At 44.9% G+C, this 16,192-nt stretch overlaps 6 protein-coding genes across 6 annotated transcripts; 3 read left to right on the top strand and 3 right to left on the bottom strand.

Annotated features, from left to right (window-relative positions):
* Positions 1-1,638: 1,638 nt before the first annotated feature.
* F5147DRAFT_776644 (uncharacterized protein) lies at positions 1,639-2,418 on the bottom strand (the record flags this gene model as incomplete). Its single annotated transcript, XM_041441881.1, has 2 exons — positions 1,639-1,872; positions 1,918-2,418. The coding sequence occupies 2 exons, from the start codon at positions 2,416-2,418 to the stop codon at positions 1,639-1,641; spliced, it is 735 nt and encodes a 244-aa protein (XP_041289773.1).
* Positions 2,419-2,650: 232 nt separating this feature from the next.
* F5147DRAFT_616475 (uncharacterized protein) lies at positions 2,651-3,684 on the top strand. The gene is made up of 3 exons (XM_041432540.1): positions 2,651-3,021; positions 3,085-3,162; positions 3,216-3,684. The coding sequence occupies exons 1-3, from the start codon at positions 2,701-2,703 to the stop codon at positions 3,351-3,353; spliced, it is 537 nt and encodes a 178-aa protein (XP_041289772.1). The 5' UTR covers positions 2,651-2,700; the 3' UTR covers positions 3,354-3,684.
* Positions 3,114-3,912, top strand: F5147DRAFT_639693 (uncharacterized protein; the record flags this gene model as incomplete). The annotated part of the gene is made up of 2 exons (XM_041433011.1): positions 3,114-3,162; positions 3,216-3,912. The coding sequence occupies exon 2, from the start codon at positions 3,559-3,561 to the stop codon at positions 3,910-3,912; it is 354 nt and encodes a 117-aa protein (XP_041289771.1). The 5' UTR covers positions 3,114-3,162; positions 3,216-3,558.
* Positions 3,913-4,058: 146 nt separating this feature from the next.
* On the bottom strand, positions 4,059-4,307 carry F5147DRAFT_546237 (uncharacterized protein; the record flags this gene model as incomplete). Its single annotated transcript, XM_041430329.1, has 1 exon — positions 4,059-4,307. A coding segment is annotated over one exon (249 nt), but the record flags the coding sequence as incomplete, so codon positions are not given.
* Positions 4,308-8,007: 3,700 nt separating this feature from the next.
* F5147DRAFT_655278 (uncharacterized protein) lies at positions 8,008-8,527 on the top strand (the record flags this gene model as incomplete). The annotated part of the gene is made up of 3 exons (XM_041433961.1): positions 8,008-8,029; positions 8,128-8,231; positions 8,276-8,527. 3 exons carry the CDS (start codon positions 8,008-8,010, stop codon positions 8,525-8,527), a joined length of 378 nt encoding a protein of 125 aa, XP_041289769.1.
* Positions 8,528-9,460: 933 nt separating this feature from the next.
* F5147DRAFT_655277 (uncharacterized protein) lies at positions 9,461-11,250 on the bottom strand (the record flags this gene model as incomplete). The annotated part of the gene is made up of 10 exons (XM_041433960.1): positions 9,461-9,622; positions 9,704-9,745; positions 9,804-9,974; positions 10,026-10,126; positions 10,390-10,472; positions 10,672-10,762; positions 10,831-10,874; positions 10,967-10,969; positions 11,073-11,162; positions 11,216-11,250. The coding sequence occupies 10 exons, from the start codon at positions 11,248-11,250 to the stop codon at positions 9,461-9,463; spliced, it is 822 nt and encodes a 273-aa protein (XP_041289768.1).
* Between the last annotated feature and the right edge of the window lie 4,942 nt (positions 11,251-16,192).

Raw genomic sequence — 16,192 nt, 5'->3', positions numbered from 1 at the left:
GGTGACTAATCTGGGGCAACAAATCGGAATCATCTGTGACTGCGACCGCTGATAGACTATATGTTATGGTGTGTACTGTACCAGATAACAGCGGCAATGTTTCATACAAAGAAACGTTTTTACAATAATCGGTACCTACTTTTTTGACTGTTAGTTCTAACTGGTTGATGGCTCGTCACAAAATGAACAGAACGCACTCAAGTTATGTGGGTCACTATACTGCAGCGTAGATAATGATTCGTGAGCGGATTCCGGGACAGGATAGTAAGAGTGTGGGATGTCAACAACGGCAAGCCCGTCCGGGGTTTGAAGAACTCGGCGTGCTTACAGTAGGATGGGGAAAAGTACACTCTGCTCATACGCGGTCGACAGTACATTGACACAAAACAGTACTTATCCGTGAGCAGAGTGGAAACTAGTTGGAAGCAATTACTGTTAATGATGATTGACGAGGACGCGCTATGACCGGTGCTCTCAGCGATGATTCGGATATACAATCGTTATGGTTTGATTACTGTCGTGAGTTACAGGTTGTACTGTCAAAACATGAACGAAAAAGATCAGTATGATCCTTTCTCCGAAATACACCCAACTACGATGTCTCTAGTGTCCTGAAGACCATCAGATCATCAATAGAAGTCATGTCTTCGTCCCGTGGCATAATCTTGTGATCCGATACGATTCTCTTGTATTCCCCACCATTCTGCTTTGCTAGGAGAAGTGCACGGAAAGGCCGTCCAGGGCGAACGATCAACATCAACTCTCGCGAATGAGAGTCCGTATCAACCGATCCATCTTCTCCAGGATGCCTGCCAAGTGATTCGTCCAGCAGACTCCGGCAAGGATTCAACCATGGCAGTTGAGATCATGACGATTCTACCGACGAATGAGTAAGGATCTCTGTCTGAATCTGTCAAGACTCAAGTGGGACTTCGTATCTGCGGGTCGGGAGCATAATTCAATTTCGCGAGCATGGTTTGAGAATTTACGATATGGATATTGCCTGCACCGTGTCGACATCAGCAAGGCCTCTGGATAAAGGTTTCGTGCTAAATTGGCCTTAGTGCGCCGCGCGAAAAGGGAATCGTATGAGGCACCCAACCCCGATCGCAGCCAAATACAATTTAATAGCCATCTTGCGACTGCTCGCGGCACCCTTTGCGATACGACGTTGCAGTCTTGCTTGAAGGTTTATTGATACCAGAATGAGTTTCGATGTTAAGGTTGTCAGAGATGCTAACTCACCGGTAGACCATTCGAGGCAGCTGCTCTTCACATCTTCGTCCGAGTCAAGCATACACATCATAAAATGAAGAGATTCAACAGCTTCGATCAGTCGATCGGCGCGGAAGAACGCTTCGCACCATCTTTGGTTGACAGTTTGTCATAACGAATCTAAGTCCTAACCGAAGAGCACATCATGAATGAGTGAAAGTGAAAAATCAATAGACGAGTCAAATGCCAGTGACAATACAAAAGCCCAAATCAGGTGTTTCTACATCTGCTGCGGTCGAGCTAGTAGTAGTAGTCTGTGAAATGACAACAGCGCGCTAAGAACAGAGGTGGGTATTCAAAGGTAGATCAACACTGAGAAATAAGATTTCTGACGAGTGAGTGACCTCCTACCAGTATACCAGGTTACTTTCTGGCGTTCTTGTCGCTTTGGCCTGCCTCTGGCTGTAGAATCAGCCTGTCTCGTTTCGGGTGTTTTGTAGGGGCAAGGGCGACGCATTCGAATGAGATATCGCTATCGAGCCCAAGTTCATCTAACATGTGCTTTTTGGATGTGCCAGCATGAGACACAGCGATTTCTAGTTTCGGGGAGGGGGAATGTGGTAAGGGTGGTGTAAAGGGTGGACTAGAAGGGGAACACTACGAGGTGTGTTGATTCATGCGAGGACTACGAGTGACATGTACACGTAGAGTTCCGATGAGCTGTGAGGGAGGAGTAAGTATGGGAGTTGATGGTCCCTTCTTCAACATTTCGGAGGTGGAAGGTGGTGTCGATGCTTGTATTGTCGATGTTTTGGGATCAGGAATGATGGCAGGTAGTGCTTTATTGGACTGCACGTGAATGGGGTCCAGGATGAGGATAAGGCAATAGATATAATAGAATAAAGCGATATTAGTCTCTAGGATGGCACTGATAAATGGCGAGGTTAGAGACTTAACAAATTTCTGTCGTTCAGATGAGACGACAAGGCAAGACTGTAGACCCTTCAAACACCACTGCCATTTGAGCCAGGAAAGAAGGTGACGAATCCAGAAAGCTTGGAATATGTAGCTGAGCGTGTCATCTGGCGGATTTAGAGTACGCGAGAGACGGGTGGCCCAATTTTGACAGGCGTTCTTGAGAGCGTCAGAAGATAATTGACCGTTGTGCTGTGCCTCGTGTGTGAAAGTCATAAAGGCGCTCATAGCATGAATGATCTCCTTGTTTGGTGGACAATATGTTGATGATGCACATCAGGAAATCGCCGGGACTTAGGTATGTCTTAGGCTCGTGACCAGCCTGGCCTAATACTACCACGGTTACACGAGTGGTGTAGCCAGGCTGATCGATCTCGGAGTGGCGTGGCAGGGCGGAGCGAGGAGTTTGAAATTTGATAGATGCCGGTCGTGCCGGTGGTAGTTACGATCATATAGCACAAGTTATGCGTCTGCTCTCGCTCAGACTGTACGCTATGTTAAGTTTCCACCATGAGTTCTGTACGACCTTTATCACTTGCTGCTCGAGATACAATTGAGAATCTCCCAACGGACTTTACGGGGGCCCTCTCAACGACACAACACCAGCAAGTTCTCGAGGCTTTCTCGCGACTCGATCTTCTTTCCCAAGGATCACAACGTCCGAAATTGTTCCAGCTCAGATGCCTCATATCATTACTTTCCGCGAGACACGTTGTACTTCGAGCTGCGACAGGCTCTGGAAAGACCCTTGCTATGATTCTCCCTCTACTCCTTTCTCCTAACAAGACAGCTATCACTGTCACACCTTTGAAATTGCTGCAGCGAGATCATGTACGCCAAAGATACAGCATTTTCACTCACTCGAGGCATTAAATTTGTCCTTGTAAATAACAGGTTCAGGAGTTCGAGCAGTATGGCATTCCCTCGATTGCTATTAATCACGATACTCCAAATGATAAGACTCTCTGGAGTGTATGTGCAGTAGCTGTACACTCCTAGATGCATTAACGTGATTTTTCCCGCAGCGTGTCTCTGCAGGAGCTTACCGTAACCTCCTTGTTGCACCAGAGCAATTTTTTCCTGAAGGTGGACACATTCCCCGTCTCGCGCTGTTGCTGAAGGATCAGAACTTCATCAAGCGGGTTGGTTTTTTTTTTCGTTGATGAGGCTCATTTTATTATCACGGCTGGAGAACCCAAGGCAGGGGAGAAGGTCGCGTTCCGTGCAGCATATGGCAAGCTCGCGGAGGTACTGGTGCAACTCCCACTCGGCGTTCCTGTTGCCCTCTTCTCGGCAACTTTGCCACAGCCGATACTCCAGCGAATCGTTAAATCACTGAATCTTTCGAAGGAGATAACAGATACCTTTATGCTGACCACCAACCGCCCAAATATCAGTCATGCGGTGATTCCTATGGTCGACTCCATCAAAAATCTCAGCAACCTTGATTTTCTCGTATCTGTTCCGTTTCATCCGCCTATGTCTTATCCTCCGAAGTCTATCATATTCATAGATCACAAACTCAGCACAGCAGCTGTAGCAAGATACCTCAATGCTCGTTTACCTGAGGCAGTTCGTCATGTGTTCAAGTTTCGGCACCTCCATTCTAGCATGTCGACGGAACATAATGAAATGGTATTCGACGAGTTCCGAAAGTCAGATGGCTTTGTTCAGGGCATAGTGGCGACTTCGGGCGCGTCGACTGTGACTGTTCCTGGCTGACAGTTACATTTGGCACGGTTTTGGAGTATAGGCCGAAGCTCTACGTCTTGCATTGTTGCGTTACGAAGGGGGTATATAATAGCTGTGGTGCCTGATTGGACCTTTGGAGGAGCCAGGGGACGTTGTTCGACATGAATCGAGGTGGATACTTGGATGTTATCCCACCCAATCATATGTGGCCCACGAGCCACTAGATGTGCATGCCGAATTTGGCCGTCAGCCATGGTAGTATGAGCGTTGTGTAACGTGTCATAGGCAGGAGAGGGGCCACATCGCGAAAGCAGATCAATGGTTTTGCGTGATGAACCACCACTAAATAAGCACAATCCGTGTATCACCTGGAAAGCGAGATTGTTCTGGGAGCGAACATTTGCAATCTGTGACTCGATCACGGTACAGTACTGTTCATTTTCATCAACTTCGCTATTGACTTTGTTGAAAATACAATACAAACACTTACGGTCTCGGCATGCTGATGTTTTTTCTCTTTCGCAGCTCGCACTGTCTGCATAGCTGACAGAAGAATGCGACGTAGCAATGGAGTGGTTTCTTGTAATGGCTTTGTCAACGATGTATCGAGATCAAATGAGAGGAGTAGTTCGGGGGTGATGTCTTTTGATGACATGCGGAAAATGTTCTTAGCGGCCTCCATCTCAGCATCAACCTCATCAATGACCATTGCAATAGCAAGGGGTCGTAAACTGACGTGAAGTTGCTCGCTCGTCCATGTCCAACACATTCAGAAATTGCACAAGTGCCTTGCATCGAAAGAAACCTTCTCTCCAAGTTGCCATGGAGGGTCTTTCCGAGATTGAATACAACATGAGGTCCATGACTGTCATCCGCAATCCACGAAGTATTTTGAGGACAGCGATAATTTTTCCTTCCTCGTCGAGGCTGGAAGGGTTGATCATCCAAGCCAAAGGTTCAGGCTGCTGATACATCATCACAGGTGGGTATAATGCATGAAATGGAATCATTTTGATTGTCCTAATCAATGATTAGTGCTCCGGCGCGATGTACTGTTGTATTTGAGAGGATACTTATATGGTCAAAACAGAAATAGGTTTCAAAGTTTGAAATTTTTTTCTCTTCTTGGGCTGGTACATATTTTAGAGGGATGCCCAAGGATTTATATGGTCAAAACAGAAATAGGTTTCAAAGTTTGAAATTTTTTTCTCTTCTTGGGCTGGTACATATTTTAGAGGGATGCCCAAGGATTAATATGAGCCCGGAATGAAAGAAATCGGCGGTTGGGATCTGTAGATAATGTCAAAATACTGAGTTTTTCATCCCACCAGCCAAGGTCAACAATGCTGACCTCCAGAGACCCTGGGACCATCACCAATCGATTTCTATGCTTTAAAAACACTGGGACAACCATTTTCAGTATCGGTTTTGAGTGAAATGTGAGTGTTGTAAAATATATGGGGTAGGAGGGGGGGGGAGGACCTTCTGTATCTCAACAACCTGATTTTTCCTGACATATTGGGCTTCACCATCTTGTTCAGGAACATCAAGAGCACCCCGGAAAAATACTCCTAGAGCACAAGCAAGTCATGGGAAGCCTAGAAAAATCGATCTTTGAGGGGAGTACCATGAAAACTCGCATATCTTAATCAGGATGGGCCCAAAACACTCTGGGACCATTTCCAATCGTTTTATATGCTCTTAAAACAGTAGGAACACTTATTTATATACCGGTATTTATATAATACCAAGATATATGAGTTAGGAGGGGGGAGGGGGACCCTACATATCTCAACAACCTGATTTTTTCTGACAAATCTGGCTTTACCATCGTGTTCAGAAGCATCAAGAACCCCCAGGAAGGATACTTTTGAAGTGCTGACAAGTCATGTGAAGCCTAGAAAAATCGATCTTTGAGGGGGGGTACCAGGCAAACTCACACATCACATTCCATATTGGTTCAGAACACTCTGAATCCATCTATAATCTATTTGTATCATCATTAAACACTAGGAACATCCCTTAGCACATCTGTATTGACATAAAATCATGCTTCTTGGTGGAGTAGGTGGAGGGAGGGGGTACCATGACTCTGAAACATGATTTTTTCGGACGAAATAAGCATTGCCATCAGATTCAGATTGGTCAATAACCTCTGAATCGAGTTCTATTCGAAGCCAGGCAAGTCAAATGGAGGCTGAAAAAATCAATCATTGGGTGAGGCAGCATGACAGGGGTGACACTATTGGGAGGGGACTCCCCTCTTGGGGGCCCGCAATCGTTCCTTCCGCATGGGGCCCGTCGGGGGGGGGTCGCTTTCAGGGTGGTCGTTTCGTCCGCCTCAGCGGGGGTCGCTTGTGGTCGCCTTTGTCATCGCTTATCAATGGACTCTTGTCATCCAAGTGGCGCATCACCTTAGTCATCGCTTATTAATCACTTTTTTGTCCGAGTCCAAAACCATGCTCCTTGTCGATGTCATTCCATCCATGGTCTCACGACATCATCGCATCAAGATCCCGGCGACATATGACCAAAATACTCGAAAATCATGGACGCGTTTTCATCAGACCGTGGGAAATTTTGGCCTCATATCTTTGTCGTGCTCCTCGTCTTGCTCTGTCCATCCATGGTCTTGTGTCATCTTCTCGTCGTATTCCCGGCCGCATACAGTCATAATGCTCAGAAATATGGTGCAAAATTCAAAAAATATAAATTGGCAATGGCAGGAATTGAACTCAAGATCTCAATACGATGATCCATCTTTACCACTCAACCATAATGGCTTTTACTTTCCTAGCTCACAACGGCATATATCGTAATGTGATCTCTAATAAATCTCTTATGGCTTGCAAATGGTAGGAATGAGTCACATGCTTACAAGGGTAAAGGCCCCTCAAAGTGGGAAAACATGTCATGCTTGTGGCGCAAAGCACCGAGTTCAGAAGCTTATAGTCGTACCACCAGTATTGCCTACTCGGTGTGGTTTGTCATAATGCAGTGTAGAGACTGACATATCTGTAGCCTCATAGCAGCCATATCCACAACTTGTGCTAAACACCTCTCCAATCATTCCCTATGCAAAGTGCAACTCTTCCGCACCAAGCGTGCGCTACTTTCCTACACCAAGCGCTGCATTCTTGTATACCACCAGTATACCATGTCCCCACACTTCATAAAGCAAAGTACTACATTTGCAGTCCCCATCGCTCTCACATATGAGCATATTCTGTTGGCAGGAACCTCTGTGTCTAGGAGTACGTTCAGATACTGGTCTGTCTTTTGTATCCATTGCTGATAGTCATGTCATGGTTTAGCTATGGCTGGACAGGCTCGGCTCTTACTGGTTTTCCAGCAGTTTGGTGGTCTCCATGAACCAAGTCACCTATGTGCAACTTGGTCCAGTCCGCAAGCCACCTGGACCAGCACAAACCAGCACAAGCCAACAATATGGGAACAACGGCTTGAGCTAGCTTCAAGCCACCTCAAACTGTTATGACTTGGATAGGTTGAGCCTTCTGCAGTTGAATAGCTGATCTCGAGTGGTCTTGCATAGGTGGAAGGATGAGTTCTAAGCTCAAATGTCTAATGAGCGAGCCGGGTCATGTAAGCAGCAAGTCCATCAAAACAACTCACCAAAGGTTGTGCATCCAATAGCACTCATCTACCAAGAGTCTGCATCTTCCGCAATTTACCAAGTTGGTGGATAGTTTATTACCTTCAAAACAAATCAATCAGATAGGTGACATTGTGTACTGTGTACCTTGTACTACAGCAATAACATGCTCTGCAGTTGAAAGAGGGCTTAGAAATACAGGTGATCCACGGCATTGTACCTAGGATAGGAAATGCTCTAGCGTGGTGCCATCGGGAGCCATAATCGCATGATCTCATTCATGATGATGCACGACTAGTGTGAGCTGTTAATGGAAGGATTGGCTTCTGAGGTCAGGAAACACGGATGGCTTGATGAGGTTTAACATTTCATGTTTCTCCTCTGGCTGTTGAAGCCATATAGGAGCAAGAAGTATTCACGTCCCATAGCGAGTCTGCCAACATCAATGCTCTTTTAGAACTAAGGGCCAGCAAAGAGGAACATACACGAGTGGATTGTGTGAGGTTCTCTACATGGTAACTGGCATCATAACTTGTAAGTGAGATGAAGGTTAAACGAGTCACTGCTGGCACCTCATTCGTGATCATGACTGCCCAGTCTAAACCAAATGAGAGATTGCTCGGAACAAATAGGGCTGTGGACTGTAGCAGTCTGTCATGCCAGAGTGTTAAGAACGTGCTCAAGGGTCAAATCCGAAGGGCTTGGCTTCAGCTCGTGCGCTGCGCCCCTTACCCGAGTACGTGCCCCTAACTTCCGAAGGCTGTCGAACAATATCCGAAGGTTACCGGACGATGTCCGGAGGGCGTCGGGCGATGTCCGGAGTCCGATGTCCGATGCACGGGAATTCCGGCGGACGTTCGGGAACAAGAGATAAGACTAATCCGGACAAAGTCCGAACTAGAAAGGAAACAGCGGAGGACTACCAAAGGTAGAGGCGGAGGTGATAAGTCAATAGGAATCAATCCTAAGACGAGCGGAGGTCGACGAGAGGATAACTCAAGTCGGACGGAGGAAGGAATGAGCAGAGTCTAAGATAATATTCGAACTAAAGATGTACATAGATTCTACAGGGTTTATATACTACTAAGATGCGAAGTCCAAAGCTATACAAAGCGGTGGACGGAGCGTATAGAAAAGTCAAACGCTAGTCTATCGGAAAATAGTTAAATGAACCCGGAGATTAGATCAGAGGAAAATAAAGGGCGGAAATGAAACGAGGTACGGAAAATGATTTAGTCTAACCGGAGTAGGAACATACAAAGGGATAAGGCATGGAAGTTAGATGCGGGTCGGATCCGGACATAGATAGACGTCAGCCGGATCCGGAAATGATATGTGATAAGTCTGGGTCTGGAACGCGGGATATGACACAGAGGCACTTGACAATCAACAATACATATTTGATGGCAACTGCAGTCTGGTCAGTGATCACTTGCAATGGAAATGAGGCCACTCACATATTGGATTCCCATACATGAACAACGAGATAGTGACTCAGGGTGACATAGTTATAGCAAGCCTACCAGTGGCTCAAATGTTGGATCTCTCCATGAGCAACATTCCAAGGACAGTGCGAGCTGGAGGGTCCTGCTCAACTTAAATCAGCCAAACGAATGATGATACTCTAAGAAGCTACCAACCGTGACATCTAGGGATGAAAGGGGAGGCGAAGTGGGACGAAGATATATACCTGCCATACTACTGCGGATAGTAAATCAATCATTCTGTGTCGTGTATGTCCAACTGAATCTTGATGAGATTCACTGGTCACATCAGTAAGGAACTGTAGCTTTTGGCAGACAGTTGAGTCATATCCGGTGTGTACTCACGTTCCATGCGGCAACAACTTCAAGTTCACACACAAGCTCAAACAGTGTCACATGGAAGCTGAGGCATTCATGTATATTGGACCAATATTGGACTACATAGTAGTGTTTATATAGAGCACAAGGGTATTGAACCCCATCATTGAATCAGTCCAGGCCCAAAGCTGGCCATTGTCAATGGAATCATGAGCCCTCCCCCAACAACAAGGATCAGCCCGCATCCTATCCTTTCGGACAAGGGAAGGCCAAATTCAACAGTGAAGATCCCTGCTAGAACTCCAATGATGGCAAATGCCAAACTCTAGTGCGCCTGTCAGTAATGACTCATTGCGATGAATACCTTATTTCACCTCATCAGGAATGTGAACATCAGTATACTCACAAGGATCACAAAAGTGCCCATCTCCTCTTGTAAGTAATATGCCTATCCAATCGATATTGTCAGACCAGGCTGCAAACAAAAAAAAAGAAGATGATCGCACTGAAAAGTCAAGGTATCTCAAGCTTTGAACCAATTGTTGTGCAATTGCACACCCGATGATGCTGTAGACACAGAGAATGAAGGAGATGGAACACAATGCCTTCATAGCCAGTTGTGTACCTAGACCTGGGACTGCAAGGATGCTGGCATTGACCGCCATAATGACACTTGCCTGTCAGACAAATAGTAAGTGTTCTCAATTAGGCCACGATGTAGCACTCACCACGGTAGTTTGAGCTTTGGCCTGGGCGCTGAAATCATCAGTAAATCTCCTGATGTCCACCCCATTTATGAGACCATCAACATAAACATGTTTAAGACGATCTAGCATTAGGAATGGAATCCAAAACATAGCAACTGCAGTGCCAGTCAGGAAGGGAGACTTTTTGAGGGGTCCACGCTTCCCGGCCACCGAATGCACATCAAGCGCACTTCGGGTTGGCCATGGTGATTTAGGTATTCGTGATGGCCTTTGAATATTCAATCAGGATATGTCTGGTATGAGAAATAGCATCGTACGGAGAATATATGCTAATCTGCCTGTTCAAGATAAATTTATAGTTCCAGTCTTTCCAAGGCTCACGTACCATAGATGACGGTACATGTTCCATCCATAGCTCCATCATGTCTTGCAAAGTCCTCTGTTTTGGTCATCAACTTGAAGATGTAGCTTGAGATCAGCGTGCATGCCTACAGCGGCCATTTCCTTCATTTTGTCGGTGTAGAGAATCATGCCTCTCATGGTGTGATATGGCACTTTACACTAGGAAGTATACAGCACAAACTTGCAGCATCATTCTGTGTGCTATCTGCAGCGATTCCTATATGAGGCGCAGCTTTCCCGCGCTTCACGATGTATATGCGCGCACGCGTTCCCGCGCTTGAGTGCCTTATAGCACCAGCCATCTAGAAGCATCCATCCACTGTCCACCAAGCCCTCTAGTGCGTACATTTCCATTTCTTTTATTAGCATATCATTCCACCATTATTTTTATTATGGTTTCTCACTCATATATATCTTTGCATACCTACTCGGTAGCGCTTTGGCTCCGCATGACCACGCTTAGGCGCGCTATATAAGTGCCAGCAGTACATACTATTAGGGATCTGACTTTTCCTACTTTGCACTTTTCACCTTACTTTAGTTACTTTCCACCCACTTACTACCTAGAAACTCGCAGTAGAAATCTATTGTTTACACTTCGCATCACTCTTCTCTTATCTTATATCATATCATCACTTAAGTTTAGTCTCTCTTATTTCCACTTACGCGCGCGCGTTCCTGCGCCTTGCGCGCATCTGCGTTTTCTCGCGCTTCGCTTCCGTGCATACCCCTAGATCTTCGCTGTACTCACTTCCCCTTTAGGGTCGAACACACTTGTCTCCTCAAGTAACGCAGACTAGGCAACGTACGACCTTACAACTTTTACAGATACAGTCAGGAGCATCATTTGTTCCTCTTTGTATTGTAGTTTCTACATCAGGTTTCCAAAATATCAAAGCCGCCATTGAGCGTTCCATGGTGGATGCTTCTATTTATTCCTCAGGTTCGTCTTGTTCAGGCGCTATAATGCTGAAGAACTCACCCACACGATACCAATTCAACTTAATGCACAAAGTTCTGACATCCTGGAGAGTATGTCAATCCCGTGGGGAAAGTACTTGGCGTGTTTCCTGGTGCAATTGAAAAATGGTTGCTTCCATCAGAATGGTGATCTTTAGCTCACCAGTACTGAGTGTTACGACAAACGGTCGTGTGCGACTAGGATGATCTAAACAGCGACAACCACGACAGTGGTACCGAGTGCTGAGAGTCGTCGGCCTTTACAGACAAGCAAAGGTTGCGTACTCGAACGTAGCTCGTTGTGGTTAACGAGGGGTTACGCCGAGATGATAGCGGTTTACAGACAGTGAGAGGCGTCACTGAAGGTACGAGTCGATGTCGAGCAGGTAGCTTTAGCGGGACAAGGAGTTCAAGGGTAAACCTAGTTGATTAGACTAGTTTCTGGGTAGTACCTAGTAAGATTAAAGTAAGGAATGTCTACTTTAATCTTCGACCTTATATAAGGCTACTCTATCGTATCTAAGCTCAGCTCAAAGCTGGGTTCTAATCTGCTTATCTACTCGAGTCAGAGATAGCGTCCATGAGGCGGGCTTCTATCGTAGATAGCGTCCATAGCGGTACGCTTCCATCAGAGATAGGATCCACGTGGTATCCTTCTATCAGTACATGAGGCAAACACGAGGCTTGCCTTCTATCTTGATAACATAAATAGGTCTTCTAGACCTATGTCGTCATGTCATGTCACGTGCGGTCCAGACCGCTTATCTAAGCCGGCAGTTGCCGCTTATCGTCTATCATCATCTATCGTCGTCGTCATCTGTCGTCACAGAGCTGGTGAGACTCCGTTATCGTCTATAGCCGTGCGGTGGCAGAGGGCTCTCTGCTGGCGGGGGACTCGTGCCATGTTACTGTAACACTGAGCCTCCCAGTTCGAGTCCTGTCCAAAACAAGTTCAATAAACAAAAACCACAAAAAAAATTGACATACTTTATGTTCCAGTGCCGCAACCGTTGACATTCCTGGAAAGAATATAGCCATCCACCAGTTTCTAGCCAGGCATGATCCTTGCTTCTCCAGAACCACATAGTAGTATATATGAGGTCTATTCCTCTCATTGCGGAGCGGCTTGACGATAGCAACCATTTATATGGTCAAAACAGAAATAGGTTTCAAAGTTTGAAATTTTTTTCTCTTCTTGGGCTGGTACATATTTTAGAGGGATGCCCAAGGATTAATATGAGCCCGGAATGAAAGAAATCGGCGGTTGGGATCTGTAGATAATGTCAAAATACTGAGTTTTTCATCCCTCCAGCCAAGGTCAACAATGCTGACCTCCAGAGACCCTGGGACCATCACCAATCGATTTCTATGCTTTAAAAACACTGGGACAACCATTTTCAGTATTGGTTTTGAGTGAAATGTGAGTGTTGTAAAATATATGGGGTAGGAGGGGGGGGGAGGACCTTCTGTATCTCAACAACCTGATTTTTCCTGACATATTGGGCTTCACCATCTTGTTCAGGGACATCAAGAGCACCCCGGAAAAATACTCCTAGAGCACAAGCAAGTCATGGGAAGCCTAGAAAAATCGATCTTTGAGGGGGGTATCATGAAAACTCGCATATCTTAATCAGGATGGGCCCAAAACACTCTGGGACCATTTCCAATCGATTTATATGCTCTTAAAACAGTAGGAACACTTATTTATATACCGGTATTTATATAATACCAAGATATATGAGTTAGGAGGGGGGAGGGGGACCCTACATATCTCAACAACCTGATTTTTTCTGACAAATCTGGCTTTACCATCGTGTTCAGAAGCATCAAGAACCCCCAGGAAGAATACTTTTGAAGTGCTGACAAGTCATGTGAAGCCTAGAAAAATCGATCTTTGAGGGGGGGTACCAGGCAAACTCACACATCACATTCCATATTGGTTCAGAACACTCTGAATCCATCTATAATCTATTTGTATCATCATTAAACACTAGGAACATCCCTTAGCACATCTGTATTGACATAAAATCATGCTTCTTGGTGGAGTAGGTGGGGGGAGGGGGTACCATGACTCTGAAACATGATTTTTTCGGACGAAATAAGCATTGCCATCAGATTCAGATTGGTCAATAACCTCTGAATCGAGTTCTATTCGAAGCCAGGCAAGTCAAATGGAGGCTGAAAAAATCAATCATTGGGTGAGGCAGCATGACAGGGGTGACACTGCTTACATAAGCGAAAGCGGTGGACTTGAGCACGCTTAGAACAAGACTTGATAGATCAAATATCTCTGTTGCTGCTGAATATATATCTATCAATCACCTTGATGATGAGCCTGAGATCAAGTCATATAAAGGCTGAAACAATCGACCTTGGGTTGAGGACCTCAGCATCACAGACATTCATAACTTTGGAATGTGATTTTTTTGAACAAAAAGGGCATCACCATCATATTTAGAGAGCTCAATAACCCCACATTAAAGGTGTATTTGAAGCCAAGCAAGTCATATGAAGGTTAAAAAAATCAATCATTGGTTGAGGTGGGCCTGCTTACATAAGCAGAAAAAATGCGGAGGCAGCACAATAGGAGTGGTTATTTTTCATGGACAAACACATGTTTCCAGTCCATTTAGCAGGTTCTATAATATTGAAAACAAGTACTGGTTCAAGTCTGGCCGATCACATGAAGACACAAAAAATGAAACTTGAACAGAGGCTGCCAGTCAACTGAACTGACCAACATGACTTTTGTTGACGACGTCTCAACCACCAGACCATCCAGTCATTACAGTTAGAGACAAATATGCGAGGAAGGCGAAGGTAGTGATTTCACGACTGGTGCATGTCTAGAATAGATATCAGAATAACAGGTAACACAGATTCTGCTTCATCTTGACTCACCAGTATGAGTTCACCTGTTTTCCAGTTCCATACAGCAAGCTCTGAATTCTTTTCTTGTATTATAAATAAGATAACAAGGAACTCGCTACATGTTTGGATGCTAAGCTAAGATGGAAAGACCATGCTATAGCTAAAGGCGCAAGTCATGTTCTCCAGCTACATGGCCCTATATGAAGAGATAGTCTAGTAGTCAATATTTCTCCCAGGAGTCAGGAAGGACTAGGTTTAAATCCTTGTCCTGCCATGATTTCCATCTGGTCGGAGAGGCAGGAAGCTCAGGCACCATGACTCTGAAACATGATTTTTTCGGACAAAATCAGCATTGCCATCAGATTCATATCGGTCAATTACCTCTGGATCCAATTCTATTTGGATCCAGGCAAGTCAAATGGAGGCTGAAAAAATCAATCATTGGGTGAGGCAGCATGACATGGGCGACACTGCTTACATAAGCAAAAGGGGTGGACTTGGACACAACAAGACTTTGCAAGATCAAATTTCTGTTGCTGCTGAATATATATGGATGAATCACCTTAGTAAGATTAGGAAAGGTCTTTACAGTATTGGGTTTGAGTTAAATTCAAGCACAGCAAAATATGTCAGATTGAGGAGGGGATGGACACCTTGCATATCTCAAGAATGTGATTTTTTCTGACAAGTCAGGCTTTACCATCATGTACAGAAGGGTCACAATCTCTCACAAAAAATTCTCTTGGAGTCCTGGCAAGTCATGGGAAGGCTGCAAAAAATCGACCTTTGGGTGAGGGTTATGAAGGCTGTAAAAATCGATATTTGGGGGGGGGTGCAAGACAGGGTGGTCAACTTTGGAATCTGATTTTTTGAGGAAAAAACTGGCTCTAAAATAATGTTCAGAGTATTAAAATAACCTCAAAAATCAAGTTCAAGCTGAACTCCAGGCAAGTGATATGAAGGCTGGAAAATCATTCTTGGGAGGAGGCAGATGGCACTGCTTATATAAGCAGAAATGCGGTCATCTCATAGAGGTGGCCAATGACTACTTTGTATTCTATTAACTTCCGCATTTTTGGCTTCACCTTACATTGTGGTTCCATTTCTAATAAAGGTGACCAGTTAATTGTTGCTCCTACTGGCTTGGATAATATCAGTAACCTGCCTGATGATCATGCTACAAATATATTGTACGTGGGAATGCTTATATAAGCAAAAATGCGGTCAACATGAACCAAAAATTTTCTCTTTCTTTCTTCCTCCCCACTTACTTTACTATCTGAGTTTACATTTTTCATTTTACCTACAAACTTCATGCTGTCATCCTCAATGGGGGTCACCTTTGATAACAGGCCCAGTTTTCTTTCGCTTTTTTCACTTTTTACCTACACATTTCTATGCTGGGTGTCACTCCTCAATGGGGGTCAACCTGTTGATAACAGGCCCAGTTTCTTTTCTTTTTTCACTCTTTTGTACCTACAATTTCTATGCTGGGTGTCACTCCTCAATGGGGGTCAACCTGTTGATAACAGGCCCAGTTTTTTTCTCTTTTTTCACTCTTTTGTACCTACAAATTTCTATGCTGGGTGTCACTCCTCAATGGGGGTCAACCTGTTGATAACAGGCCCAGTTTCTTTTCTCTTTTTTCACTCTTTTGTACCTACAAATTTCTATGCTGGGTGTCACTCCTCAATGGGGGTCAACCTGTTGATAACAGGCCCAGTTTTTTTTCGCTTTTTTCACTCTTTTGTACCTACAAATTTCTATGCTGGGTGTCACTCCTCAATGGGAGTCAACCTGTTGATAACAGGCCCAGCATTTCGCATTTTAGCACTTTTGTAGTCATAGCTATCAGCCTGTATAAGAATATATTATTGCTAATGTAAATGATAAATGTTCCTTCCAAAAGTGTGTGACATAAAATTACTCTACTATGAAAGTAAGGGCATCTTCAC

The sequence above is a fragment of the Suillus discolor genome (genome assembly GCF_016758755.1).
Source record: "Suillus discolor strain FC423 chromosome Unknown F5147scaffold_51, whole genome shotgun sequence".
NCBI lineage: Eukaryota > Fungi > Basidiomycota > Agaricomycetes > Boletales > Suillaceae > Suillus > Suillus discolor.
The sequence above is the reverse complement of the archived record's forward strand: the minus strand, read 5'-3'. Positions and strand labels throughout refer to the sequence as shown.

What these genes read in the sequence shown, in the direction of transcription:
- F5147DRAFT_616475 (XM_041432540.1), top strand. Translation starts at nt 2,701, where the DNA reads ATGAGTTCTGTACGACCTTTATCACTTGCTGCTCGAGATACAATTGAG. An exon ending in AATTGCTGCAGCGAGATCAT is followed by an intron (nt 3,022 to 3,084) that starts GTACGCCAAAGA and finishes TGTAAATAACAG; the next exon opens with GTTCAGGAGTTCGAGCAGTA. An exon ending in ATGATAAGACTCTCTGGAGT is followed by an intron (nt 3,163 to 3,215) that starts GTATGTGCAGTA and finishes TTTTTCCCGCAG; the next exon opens with CGTGTCTCTGCAGGAGCTTA.